Genomic DNA, 14194 nt, shown 5'->3' on the forward strand with positions numbered 1-14194 from the left:
TCAAGTCATCGGGTTTTTCAAGTCGTTCGTTCATCTTATGGGGCTGTTACGTGATGAACGAACGACTCAAACCCGAAAACCTGTCAGATAAGAGGTGAGGTGAGCTAATCGGGGCACCATATCAGTCCATTATATGGAGAAAAATCCTGAAATGTTTTCCTCAAAAACCATAATTTCTTCATGACTGAAGAAAGAAAGACATGAACATCTTGGATGACAACGGGGTGACTACATTATCTGTGAATCTTAGTTTTGGAAGTGGACTTTTCCTTTAAAGTTCATAAATATTAACTGTGTTATATTAAATAGTTTATTCCCATGAATCAGTACTGTCAAATATGGTTCAACGAATCAATTCAAAACTGGAGTGGACTTCTGCTTTAAATGATGTTGTAAGAATGTTCAAATACTTATTCATCATTCTGGTAACTTTTGTTTAACAGAACAGAATGGTATTAGTGGTATCTCTGCAGTCATACAGTTGAGGTCTGAAGTTTACATCCCGCTTTCAGAATCTGCAAAATGTGAATTATTTTACCAAAATAAGAGGGAATATACAAGCTGCATGTTATTTAGTACTGACCTGAATATGATATTTCACATGAAAGATGTTTACATACAGTCCACAAGAGCAAAAAAAAACTGAATTTATAAAAATGACCTGTTTAAAAGTTTACATGTGCTTGATTCTTAATACTGTGTTGTTCCTGGATGATCCACAGCTGTGTTTGTTTGTTTAGTGATAGTTGTTCATGAGTCCCTTGTTTGTCCTGAACAGTTAAACTGCTGCAGAAAAATCCTTCAGCTCCCACAAATTCTTTGGTTTTTAAGCATTTTTGTGCATTTGAACCCTTTCCAACAATGACTGTGTATGATTTTGAGATCCATCTTTTCACACTGAGGACAACTGAGAGACTCATATGCAACTATTACAGAAGGTTCATTATTAAGAGATGGGGGTGAAAACTTTTGAACAGAATGGAGATGTGTACATACACAGCTGTGGATCATTCAGGAAACAACACAGTATTAAGAATCAAGCGTATGTAAACATCTTTTATGTGAAATATCTTATTCAGGTCAGTACTAAATAAACAATAACATGCATTTTGTATGATCCCTCTTATTTGCTAAAATAATTAACATTTTGCAGACTCTGAAAGTGGGATGTAAACTTTTAAACTCCACTGCATGTTACACACAGTAAGAGATTATGATTTAAAACTTTTGGATAAATAAATAAAGCAAATAAACAAACTTTCAAAAACAAGTTTATAATTAAATTTAATCGTCATGTGGGTAGTCAACATGCACTTATGCTTCTCACACTGCAAATAAATTTTCCCCAAAACTCATTTTTATATGAATAAACTGTCATGTTATTAAGACATATTGAAAAAAAGAGAACGAGAACAAATCATCTACTTCGGTTCATGCTGGACTTTGATATTTGCAAACAAAAATATGAATTAAAATAAGCTGAAAATATATGTTAAAGTTTTTAAAGTTACTGTTAGGAAGTATATTTATACATTCATATGATTTATACCAGTTTTATTACAGTGAGTGACATAATTTGGCACCGTAATCGTAGAAAATCCGATAAATGACTTCATCTTAAGAGAAATAAGACTCTAGAGTTTATTTAAAATCATATCTGGGAAGAAAAACCAAACATTAGCCCGAACAGTGTGGTTTGCATTCAGTCATGTTTCACAGTATCAATGACATGCAAAATCACAACGCAAGCCCTGCATCTCTTTCACAGAAAAAGAGCCGTTAACACGTTTCCATCCGCTGAAACCGACACACAACATCTGCACTACTGAACCTGATGGTCTACTGCGATCTCTGTAGGATTAGTTAGCCGTCAGTCCTCCGACAAGATAGATTATCCTGTCCTGATCATAAAGTTCATCTTCTTTTAAGCAATAAGTAGCCAGAACATGATAAGCAGCGCCACAAACAGGAAGAGGCGGGACAGGAACTGCTCGTCCGTGTGCTGAGGGGTTCCTGGAGCTGCTGCGAGTAAAATGAAGAGAGGACATATTTAATACATCAATATGACTCTTTAACAAAGCACTGTGCTTTTACGCTTTACAAAAAGCAGCATCAGTTACTCCACTACTGATAAAAACATCACAATAATCCACAAGTAATCCACACCACTCCAGTCCATCAGTTCACATCTTGACAAGACAAAAGCTGAAACAAATCCATCATTAAAACATTTTGAACTAAAATACCGGTGAGTTCACAATCCATAATAACACCTCCTCAAGATGTGAACTGATGGACTGGAGTGGTGTGGATTACTTGTGGATTATTGTGATGTTTTCATCAGCTGTTTGGACTCTCATTCTGACGGCACCCATTCACTGCAGAGGATCCGTTGGTGAGACACTGATGGAATGACACATTTCTACAAATCTGATGAACAAACAAACTCATCCTAATCTGGAATAGCCTGAAGGTGAGTAAACTTTCAGTAAATGTAAATTTTTGGGTGATCTGTTCTTTTAATAGTGTCTCTCAGTTAAAGGAGACGTCCACTTCCAAAACAAAGATTCACATATAATGTGATCCTAAATGCGGTTGTAAACGATCCCAGCCGAGGAAGAAGGGTCTTATCTAGTGAAACGATCGCTTATTTCATTTAAAAATACAATTTAAGTTTTTTTTAATCTCAAACGCTTGTCTTGTCTTTCTCTCCCTGAACTCTGTGTGTTCTGGCTCAAGACAGTTCGGGTTTGTCGAAAAACTCCAATCGTATTTTCTCCCTCAACTTCAGAAATCATTTTAAAATCACCCTACATCACTGCAGAAGAACAGACACAGTGTTTGCAAAGTGAACATGCAAGGAAGATCAAACACCCTTAACAAAAAAGGGAAAACAGTGATATAGGACGATTTTGAAGTTGAGGGAGAACATGAGATGGGAGTTTTTCCACACACACTAACTGCCTGAACTCTGTTTTTGTTCCGGTTCATGTCAGAGTAAGACAAGACGAGCGTTTGACATTAAAAAGTATATAAATTGTATTATTTTTATGAAAATAACCGATGGTTTCACTAGATAAGATCCTTCTTCCTCAGCTGGGATCGTTTACAACCACGTTTGAAGCTGCATTTAAACTACATTTTGGAAGTTCAAAATCGGGGCACCAGATCAGTCCATTATATGGAGAAAAATCCTGAAATGTTTTCCTCACAATACACAATTTCTTTACAGCTGAAGAAAGAAAGACATGAACATCTTGGATGACAAGGGGGTGACTACATTATCTGTGAATTTTTGTTTTGGAAGTGGACTTCTCCTTTAAAGTTCATAAATATTAACTGTGTTATATTAAATAGTTTATTCCCATGAATCAGTTCTAACTGTCAAATATGGTTCAACGAATCAATTCAAAACTCTGACTCTAATACTGAAATGCTTTAGTAAAAATATACGTTGGTAAATCCAGCTGTTTATTACTTTGCATTGTTATACCGGTGTATAAAAATGAAAATGATTAACCCTTGTGTGACCTTTTGGACATTTTTGTCCTTTTCAGTTATGTTTTTGGATTATTTTGCCTGTGTTATTGCCAGCTGCATGAATTTTGGCACAGGTGTGTATTTATATTGAAATTTTACTATTTCACCATTTCCTGCTAGGTGCAAAAATAGTTCCTCTCAGGATGTTATGGACAAAAATGCCCCCATTAAAACTACTTTTTTTACTGATGCATTTTTTAATAGACTTCATTCTGTTGGCAAGGCTTCAAAATGTTATTTTTACTATTTCTTACCAGATGGTGCCATTTTTTTCAGGTTTGGCCTGTAAAGCAAATACTCACTTTATTCCTGTTTTCTGCTTCTGCATATTATAGAGCCAATTGGATAAATAATGCAGCTATAACTGTGCGGGTGTGTTGGTGTGGATGTCAGAGTGTGGTTTGTATGTGTGTCATTAAAAAAAAATTGTGTGTGTGTGCTTGTAATATTTAAGAGAGAAAAACTCTACTGCAAATCACAAATCCAACCAGTGTGTGCACCAGTGGAGTTCTGGCATCTAATGGGAACATCTGGTACTGCGCCCAAACAAAATCCTCCTGAAAGCTCATTTTTTGAGATCTCAACCTCAAAATTTGGAACACAACTTCTTTAGATTTATGGCTTTGATTTTCAGGCAGGTTTAGAGTTCAACATGGCTCTCAAATGTGTATGCAGACGAGTGTACGTTTGAGGGGCTAAATGATTGGAGAAATCCTGCATACGTCGTCATTTTCAGTGGAGGATGAAGTTATGACTTTTTGCATAGACATTACAAAATCAGTTGGCACAGATTAAAAATCTATAACATGCATTTAGAAAATAGAGGAATTTTGTTGAATTTTTATTTCTCGCTGACTTTTATCTTTCTTCTCATTTAGAGAAAACGTGATGTTTGTGATATCACTTAGTCTTCACTATACCAGGTATTTTTTTAATGCAAATCAAAGTGTTTTGTTGGTTTAGCACACACCTGGAGGCGGTCGTCCGTCGTTGATGTTAAACGCTGTAGCAAAGATCCCGAAAGGAAAAGCCCCAATACCGAAAGACATCTGGAAGCCTCCATCGCCGAAGCCAAAACCTTGAAACCCCTGCGAACACACCCGACTGTCAGCGGACCATACGAACAACACTGACGTTATGATCATTAGGAATCTCAATCATACTCCTATCATCATATTCACTATTTAGAAAAAAAATATAGCATTTGTGTCATTCCAAACCTGAAGGACTTTCTGTCTTCTCTGGAACATGAAAGATGAATTTATGAATGATCTGGCCACTGTTTTTCATGTAATGAGAGTGAATGGGGACTGACACTGTCAAGCTCCAAAATTACAAAAACGACAAAGTGTATCTAATTCTACATCGAATAATCAATTAAATGTAGCTTTGTTCCTCAACGCAAGCATCATATGACTTCAGAAGACTTTGAATTCGTCTTCATTTGTGTCCCACTAACAAAACAAAGCCATTCGAGTCTGATCAACATGTGAGTGAATAGATCTATAGAGAACGGAGAAAAACTAGTCCATTAATGTTTGCATACTACAAAACAGGCTTTTTCATGGTAAATCATCATTATGCAAGACCTTCAGGAGTTGAGAGAGAGCAGAATGTGATGCAATCTTAATCGTCAGATGTTGTCATCACAGCACTGAGCTCTTTCCAGCTTTTGTCCAGAGAGACGGCCTTAATAAGTCCCGGCGGGACGCTCGTTTGACTAATGAATTACCTACAGGTCGGCACTACAGCAACCGCCGACATCCACGTAACAGTTTCATCACAAACGTCTTGTGCAATGATACGGGTGGCATTGCAAACGCTTTTATGAGCTTTGATGGTACAAATAATCCAAAATCTGTCTATGATCATTGTCCTTTTTTTAAAATAAAAAATAAAAATCTGGCGTAGAAACAATTTTCGCTCAGAAATTGCTAGTAAATTCCACAAAGATTATATAGAAACAGCAAGTGACATATTAAATTAAACATTAAATTTTGTAGAAAATGAAGAGAAATGTGCTCCAATAATCTGTTTTATTTACAACTTAATTTTTTTTTTACAGTGCAGCTGATAAACTTACAAAGAAAATGTAAATCTGCTTGTATTATTAGAATTCATACCAATAATTCTCTATATGCGATTAGTTGACTGTTATAGAAATTATACTCACGCCACGATTCTCCGGTTCTGGCCGTTGTCCTTGCGGTCGTGGAGGAGTTCTCTCTCTGAAATCACAAAGGAAAATACACTTTGCGTTAAAGATGTTTAATTATATGTTCAGATGTACTGGTATGTCTACATCACAGGTCAGGTCACATCTATTTCTGTAGCGCTTTATACAATACAGACGGATTCAAAGCAGATTCACAGTAATGAACAGGAACGTAACTATTAATGTTGTAAAATTAATAAAATATGAAACTTTTAAAAATTTTAGTTTTAATTATTTTATCAAGTTAAACAAAATTACAATAAGAAAAGTTTCCTTGGCAATTAGTTGAAATAAAATTTAATAAAATGTTCGTATATTTGAAATAAAATGTCTATATATTTGTATATATAAAATATACAGGTAATGTTTATTTTTGCACAGTCCAACAAATTAAATGGGTTAGTCTTGTTTAATTATTTTCTCTCTTGATTTGGAACTTGACGGACACAAAGTCTACTTTGTCTTGCTGGCTGATCTATAGTCATATTTCTAAGCTCTACAACACAAATATCACTTCATAACGATTACACAGTCGGGCAGTGACGCGTACCTGGGGTCCTGTTGGCCGGTGCTGCCTCTGCCGTACAGCGGGATCACTTTATCCCGACTGATGCCGGCCTTACACACGGGACACACCTGTCTGTTGGGTCTGGTTTCCAGCCACTGCAAACGCACAGAGACACACGGTTACGTGAATCGTACAACAGTCACGTCACGTGATCGTGAGCGCTTACTGAACACTTACCTGATGCAAACACGGCCAGCTAGGAGGAGACGGCACAGGTGAGATCCAGACAAAAGAGAGAAAATAAAGCAATTACTGCCTAATAAGTATTTGATGAAAGATTTCCGTGCATCATTAAGGGTCTCACCAGAAGAGATGTCCACACAGACTGATGACGGCGTCTTTGGACGTGTCCAGACAGATGTTACACTCAAACGTGCTGTCCTGAGCGCTGCTGCCGCCGCCGCCACCGCTGCTGTTCTCTCCGGCCGTCTGTCCATTAGAAGCTGACGCTGAGCTCTCGCTGGCCGCTGCACTGGCCATTCTGCATTCACCTCGATGACCTCAGTGTATGCTAAACCTCCACATAAACACAGCAATGACTCACACATTAAACACACACAAATGCATATTACCAGAATTATAGGGTTTGTATATGTAATACATATACATTCATATATATTATATTATTATATATGTATGTGTGTTTCATTCACATATTTTCATTGATGTTTTCATTAATATTTTGAGTTTCAAATCAATTTAAATTTTTATCATTTTAGTTACTTTTTTAAAATTTTGCTATGTGTTTTGTCACCTTTAAGGGGAGACACTTCAGTTTTTTCATGCACCTGCCAAGTCTGACATTTTGGTTTTTCATAAAGTGCTTTTTCAGACTAGTGGAAAGAAAACATCCAAGAGACACTGTCAAGTGTTTGACACAAAGTGTCTATTTGTGTTAATAGATTTTAATTACAACACAAATTTTTAAAGGCTGTTTTCTCAAATTGAGTTTCAGTCTATATCCTGAAGGTTTTTACAGAGGGATTTGTTCATATAGAATTCGCTTGATTATATGCAACTTTTTATTCCCCGAAAATTGTGAAAATATATTGTTTTCTGTCCGTTCTGTATTTTCTGAATTATGGAGTGACAAAAATGAGATACACAAAATTCCCTCTGTAAAAACATTTGACTCTAATATGTCAAAAAAAAAAAAGTTTATATTTTTGTTCTAGAAATGTATGCAAATTGCATTAAATAATTTTAATTCATTTAAAATATTTGCATATTTAAACCCAACATTTTAGAAAACATGCAGTACAAAAAAAAGTTTGCAATTGTCAGTGTAACCAATCAACTGGGTAATAAGGCAATAACTCTTAGTTATTTTTACCCTATTCACCTGCAGAGTCTCGTCATAATTTAAAATATTTATATATGTTAGTTAACCATAATAACTCCATAAATACACACACACACATATATATATATATACACACAGACACTTGTATTTCTTAGAGATGTTATAGTTAACTAAAGTAATATATATGTAGTATTTTTCCCCAAGTTTCATTTTAATTTTAATCACTTTCTTGTGATTTTGCAGTGTGTTTGTCATATTTAGTTAATACACGTTTGGAGTTTATTTTACATTTCTATTTCAGTTTGTTATATTGGTACATCAAGTTAATAAGTTAAAATAAAATGAGAATTTTATTTGATTTTAGTTAATTTAATTTCAGCTAAGATTTTTATTTCACATTTTTTAAAAAAAGTTTTTAATTTTAGTTAACCATAATCATACATGTCCATATACACACTATTGTATTTATTAGGGTTATTATATTTAACTAGCATATATATAAATAGTGCGCTGACAGAGTCGACATACATGACAATAAACACCAACAGTATATACATTTGCACAGAAGTATATATTTACACACACGTATGTCTAAATGTTCCAGTCAAAAACACAAAGCACAAGACGCATCACAATCTGATGATGTTGTTGTTGTTAGCGGATTAGCCGATCGCTTATCTTTTGCTCAAACAACGCAACTGTCCGTTAACTAATCACGCGATTATGTTTTTAATGATGAGGAATTAATCATATTACCTGCTGCGTCTCATCAAACCGTCTGAAGAAAGAGAATGTGGGAAATTAAAGCCGCTGCTGCTTCTCTCAGCAACTTTCAGCTGATTGCGTCAACATTACTCCACCCGGAAGTTAAAACCCACCGACGTCACACGCGTTAGACCAATGGCGTTACTCCCATCGAAATAAGACGTCCTGAACATTTTCTGTGATCGATCGTACATAATATTTATTTTTTACATTTCCGAAAATGTAATATAATTCAATAATAAGTTCTATGTTTATCAGCGTTGTTTTAGGTGCAATTTATTTATTACCGATTGTCACGTGATCGCTGATAATTTTCTCAGCGCTGCTCTGGATCGGCCAATCGCTGACGTTGTGATTACTAGTTAGAAATTTCATTTAAGCGTTTCATAAAGATTGATCAGAAAAGACTAATTTGTATCTTAAGTACGAATCGTTGGAAATTATATATATTAACGACTGTACACTGAAGTGTACAAAAAAATATCCTTAGATTTGACTGCGTCTCCAAGGAGGACAGACTGAGGCTCTGAGCGCCACCTGGAGGAACAACATGATGTGAACGATTTCATTACAACATAAAGTGAATTTTGAAGCAGTGATGGACAAGTAAACGAGAAGAGTAAAGGGTAAGCAGAATGGCAAGAGTTTGATGTCTGTAATGTGACTGTTCTTGTTCACTGTCTTTTTTAATAATGTATACATTAAAATTAATTTACAGCTATAATTTTCCTGCGGTTCACATAACAAAAACATTGTACCTCTTTTAAATCATTAAGCAGGCTACATAAGAGCTTTTTAATCTTCAAATTACACAATTCATCAATCAAGAATAAATAATACACAATACAAATATATAGTAAAACATCATAAAAGAAATATATTATAAAACTAAATTACACAGACACATTAAACACCTAAAATAAAAACCCTACAAAAATGTCCTGAAAAAAATCTACTTAATATCTGCACTGCAGAACCTAGTATTACATATTAAACTATATAACAGTATATGTATTTAAAGTTTTAAGATATTTATTTGTCATACACACAGATATATACAAAATACAACTTGTATTGAAATCTAAACCTGGTCAGCTACTTAAACTGTGCGTTAACTACATAAATACTAGATACAAATGGTAAGATATGACAGTTAAGAGATAATAAGTAATAATAATATCAAAATAGCAACAGAATTTAAAAAGAATAGAAACCTGAAATAATACAAAGACAGGAGAACAAAGCCAATGGGCAGTCAAAAATGTGCAAAAACAGGAAAGAAAAAAATCTAGAAAAAAATAATTATCATAACATTAAGTATTTTAATTAAAGTAGGTCTAAAAATATAACTGAATCAACCATAGGTGCATCCAGTGAAATAACAGTATACATTAGAAAAATACAAACGCCACACACACACAAAAATATTTTAATGAGCAATGCTTAATTTTAGACCGAAATTCTGCTCATTAAAATATTTTTTTGATAATGCAAACTTGAGTAGTGTGTGGGATTTATGCATTTATATTGTTTGAACTGGAAGAGTTCTGACAATGTTCTTAAAATGATTATGCACACCTTGGCAACCAGAGCACAAACTGTGTTTTTACTCATTTAAGATGGAGCTTGTCCTTTGATGAGTGTGAGGAAACAGTCATTTGGGATTCAGTGAATAGATGGTGAACAGACGGTTGGTGTGTGTGTGTGTGTGTGTGTTTCCCACCAGGGTCTCAGTGAACACACTGGGGAATCAACATCCACCTCAACACCTCATTTTCCTCTTCTTCTTCTCATTCTTTTCGTTGATGTAGCAAAACATGCTCTTCATTTGCAGTAAAAACAGGTGGAAGCCACACATATCAACAAGAACAAATCCATTATTAAGATATTTTTACAGTCCATAAAAGCACTTCCTCCAGTGAAAAAGTCAGTTTTGGCTGTTTTAAACTGTGCTTGATCTGTGCAGATTTCTCTCCTGATTTAGAAAGGAGGAAGCGTTATTATGGATTATGGACTCGTGTTTGAGTTAAAAATGATGGATTTGTTTGAGCTTTTGTCTTCTCGAGATGTAAACTGATGGACTGGAGTGGTGTGGATTACTTGTGGGTTATTGCAGCGTTTTAATCAGCCGTTTGGACTCTCATTCTGACGGCACCCATTCACTGCCGAGGATTCATTGGTGAGACAGTGATGAATAAACAAACTCATCTACATCTGGGATAGCCTGAGGGTCATTTGCATTCTTGAGTGAACTATTCCTTTAAGGCAGTAAAATTCATTTGCATCAATATACTAGATCAAGTCATTAGTGTATGTTTGGTAGCGGCTGAACCTCAGACATTCCTTCATCTCTCATCATCACAAAACTATGGCGTAAACATGATTCTGCTGGGAAAGGATGTGATTCATTGCGCTCTTAAAATAGCATTCTCAGAACTAAGTTCACTTTTCTCCATCATTCTTATGTCCTGTGTTTTTGTCAACTGGTGTTTTTAGAGGATGTACGGCTTTTCACAACCACATTTCACACCGACGAAGTGATGCAATACTTTTTTCAAAAACTAAAAGTTATTGTTATCACTCCAGACTGCACAAACTTTGATTGTAAAACGAATTAGTGTGTCTCCGGTGAATGACCCCAGATATGACGTTTGGTTCTCTGATACAGTGTGTGCGGCTGAAGTATCATTGGGCACTGGCAGGATTACAGTAGGGGCGGGGCGTGTGCCTGTCAAAGGGGCGGGGCTCTCGGGTCAACGGAGGGGCGGGGCGTGCGGTTGCCAAGCGCTGGGTCACTCGTGTGGGAAGTGCTGAAATTTCAACGCGTCACAGCCGCGTTACACACGGATCACACGCAGATTCTGATCGTTGAGAAGCTCGCGTGAACGATCGCGGCCGACCGACGCGCTCGGCGGCACTTTAACGGCTTTAAGCCGAGAACTAGTCCTCCGCTTGATAAGTCAACAGCTCAGCAGCTAACTAACTACCACAGTAGCCCGTTAGCGAGCGTCACTCACGCGCCCACTTCTCAGGTCTCGGATATTAGGACTTCCGATCGAGCTGATCGATCAATCAATGATCATGGAGAGGAAGAGGACGGATTGTCCGGCGCTTCCACCCGGCTGGAAGAAGGAAGAAGTGATCCGGAAGTCCGGGCTGAGCGCTGGGAAGAGTGATGTGTATTATTACAGGTAAGTGTGTTTTTTTCCCCGAACGTTACTGTGTGTGTTTGAAGTGTGCGCGAGTGGACGTATTAAAGAGTTACAGTGTATCCAGAAGAGGAGTTGAACTCGCTGGACTGATACATTGTAACTCCTGCGCTGTGACGTCACTGCATTACAGTACGTGGGTGTGTGATGAACTTGAGCGTTTCCTCTGAGCTTCACCTGTTGAGTCCGAGCTTTAAACACTTATCGATCAGTATTTATAAATAAAGACGCTCGGAATACACGTTTGAAGCAGTTGTTGTCCATAATTTATAAGTAAACAATCACTTACATAAATATGTTTAATTATTAATTGCAAGTGTAGTTATGTATGTGTGTCCTTATGTAAGATGGGAGCATAGGGTGGCATGTTTAAGACAGATGCGTTTTGGAAAGAAAAATGTTGCTATTAAAAACTATTTACAAAACTTATAATGTAAATTATAATTATAAAAAATGCCTATTATTGTTTAAGTGAAATTGGTGTTTCTCTGGCTGAAAGCATTAAAGCGGAGAGTTCATATCATTTCTATACATAAAAAAATATTTAAAGACAGCAAAAATATATTGCCTCTGGATTTATTTTACAAATTTAAACACTGATTTTTGTCGACAGTTAATGGGAATTAATGATTCAGTCATTGATTCGTGTAAACACTGTAAAAATAGATTCTTCAGAACGGCAAATAAAACAATTATTAGCGCACATTTGACAGGAAACTACTCTTTCAGTCTTTCCGCTTCAAAATGTAACTGTTTTTAATGATACTTGCCATTTCTTTGAAAGCGTATGTGGAAATGATTAAAATTTTTCGCTCAAATGAAAAAAAAAATATAATATAAAATAGAAATAGAATAGAAAACATAACATGTGACACTACTAAATCCTACACCATTTTTTCCAGTGAAAAATAAGAAGATTTTATTTGTAAAAACAGATAAGTCCATCCATTTTTTAAAAAATTTTTAAAAATCATGTTTTTGTTGTGTTAATTAGCTGTAGTTATTTTTACTTTATATCAAAATAACCCAACTGCAGTTGGAAGGCACAATGAAAAAACATGATGTTTGAAAATGGTTAAAAACAGAGTTATCTGTTTTTGCAAATGCACTCTTCGTATGTTGTTTGGTCAAATATCAGCAGATTTATCAATTCTTATGTCTCGAAACGAGAAGGCCGAGAGTTGTTCCTGTTTGAACACGCTGAGGCCGTGACCTTGATACGTGAATGATTCAGTCGTGTTAAAGTGAGTAAGAGACTTTATTAGAGCTCCATGAACTGCTCATGTGTCCAGCAGATGATCACAGCCTGAGATAATGGCCCGGCTGTTGGACGGTTATCACGAGTATCAGATCCTTGCTGAGTGGCATGACGTTAACGTATCGGCGTCGTGTCGCAGTAATTGACGCGCTTAGTTTCGGCTCCGATGATGTGTTTGTATGAGTTCACAGATGTTCAGTTGTGGTTTTGCTCTGATCTGTCTGACCGTCACTTTCTGTCTGATGTGTGTTTTGTGCAAAAACGGTGCAGCTTCAGTCAGAGCTCACAGGCTCTCGTAGGTTTACCTGGAATCCACATTTCCAGTGGACCTGGTTTAAAAAATAAAATCACATTTTGTCTGTCTTTTCCATCTAAGCTGGCGGTTTTCGCTAGAATTAGCTGTCATTATGCTGAGAGTCAAAGCTTGGCTGGTCGACGTTGTTTTGGAGCCGTACTGAACTTACTCAAAATGAAAACTTTTGAGTTTCACTTCTCAAAACCCTCAAGCGAATCATCTCGTCTTTATTCAGATGGCTGGAATATGTTTGTATCTGATTTGTCTTACATAACTGACATGATAACTTACTGAATTAAACATAATGAGGTCATGTAACCCAACTCAATCACATGTAACAATATATACTGCTTGATATGTAATTACGTACTTAAAAAAAAAAAGTAATATGTACGTTTGTATGTTGTGTGTGTGTATATATATATATATAATTAAATGTTAATATATTTATATATATTTTTATGTACATTATTTTATTTATATTTATTTAATAGTTGTATTTTTTGTAATAATTCATTTTATATTTATATATATATATATATATATAAAAAATGTAATCAGACTTGAGAAAATTAACTTTTTTTGTCAATGGAACTGTATTTGCATTATTTCATTAACCTACAGTTTCCACAATTACTAAGATCAATAAACAAACAAACAAACATTTTTCCTTTTATGATTTTATTTGTTTTATTTTATAATGCAATTGTTTACATGCATTTGTTTTTGCAAAATACATGCAAAATTGCAGTATACATTTTGTTTATCTAAGTGCATGCAAAAAAATACTTCATGAATTGAAGTAGCAATGTATATGTGGCAAAGGACCCTGGTTGTATGTTAAAACCATATTTTAAAAATAGAGAATAAAAAATAAATTGTATTATATTAATTTTAAGTTAATATTCTTAAAAAGGCCTGTTTTTATCCTGAATACAATACTTTATTGTTTAAATCAATTATATTAAATATTTAGTTGATATTAAATACAGAATTTATTTTGTTTAATTTCTAGCTTATTCATTCTTAATTCAATTGTAT

At 35.3% G+C, this 14194-nt stretch overlaps 2 protein-coding genes across 4 annotated transcripts in view; one reads left to right on the forward strand and one right to left on the reverse strand.

Moving 5' to 3' along the window:
• Window positions 1-1266: 1266 nt before the first annotated feature.
• Window positions 1267-8502, reverse strand: rnf185 (ring finger protein 185). Of its 3 annotated transcripts, none has more exons than XM_051110201.1 (7): window positions 8383-8502; window positions 6628-6834; window positions 6501-6519; window positions 6306-6418; window positions 5714-5768; window positions 4511-4628; window positions 1267-2022 (listed from the first exon to the last, which is right to left on the reverse strand). In XM_051110201.1, exons 2-7 carry the CDS (start codon window positions 6801-6803, stop codon window positions 1925-1927), a joined length of 579 nt encoding a protein of 192 aa, XP_050966158.1. In that variant the 5' UTR covers window positions 6804-6834; window positions 8383-8502; the 3' UTR covers window positions 1267-1924. The 3 variants fall into 3 exon arrangements, with proteins under 3 accessions (XP_050966158.1, XP_050966159.1, XP_050966157.1); XM_051110202.1 differs by having other exon boundaries at window positions 1267-2019; window positions 6628-6840; XM_051110200.1 differs by having other exon boundaries at window positions 6628-6840.
• A 2668-nt stretch (window positions 8503-11170) lies between these two features.
• mbd2 (methyl-CpG binding domain protein 2) overlaps window positions 11171-14194 on the forward strand; it is a 39611-nt gene continuing 36587 nt past the window's right edge. Inside the window, exon 1 of the mRNA XM_051110197.1 lies at window positions 11171-11582. Coding sequence (XP_050966154.1) covers window positions 11467-11582 — 116 coding nt within the window. The 5' untranslated portion in view covers window positions 11171-11466. The remainder of the gene's footprint in view (window positions 11583-14194) is intronic.

This window comes from Labeo rohita, chromosome 5, assembly GCF_022985175.1.
Source record: "Labeo rohita strain BAU-BD-2019 chromosome 5, IGBB_LRoh.1.0, whole genome shotgun sequence".
Lineage (NCBI taxonomy): Eukaryota > Metazoa > Chordata > Actinopteri > Cypriniformes > Cyprinidae > Labeo > Labeo rohita.

Excerpts from the sequence above, each read along its gene's own strand:
- rnf185 (XM_051110201.1), bottom strand. The coding sequence starts at position 6,803 with ATGGCCAGTGCAGCGGCCAGCGAGAGCTCAGCGTCAGCTTCTAATGGA. Across the intron at positions 5,769-6,305 it reads ACCGGCCAACAGGACCCCAG|AGAGAGAACTCCTCCACGAC; the intron begins GTACGCGTCACT and ends TTGTGATTTCAG. Across the intron at positions 2,023-4,510 it reads CGACGGACGACCGCCTCCAG|CAGCTCCAGGAACCCCTCAG; the intron begins GTGTGTGCTAAA and ends TTTTACTCGCAG.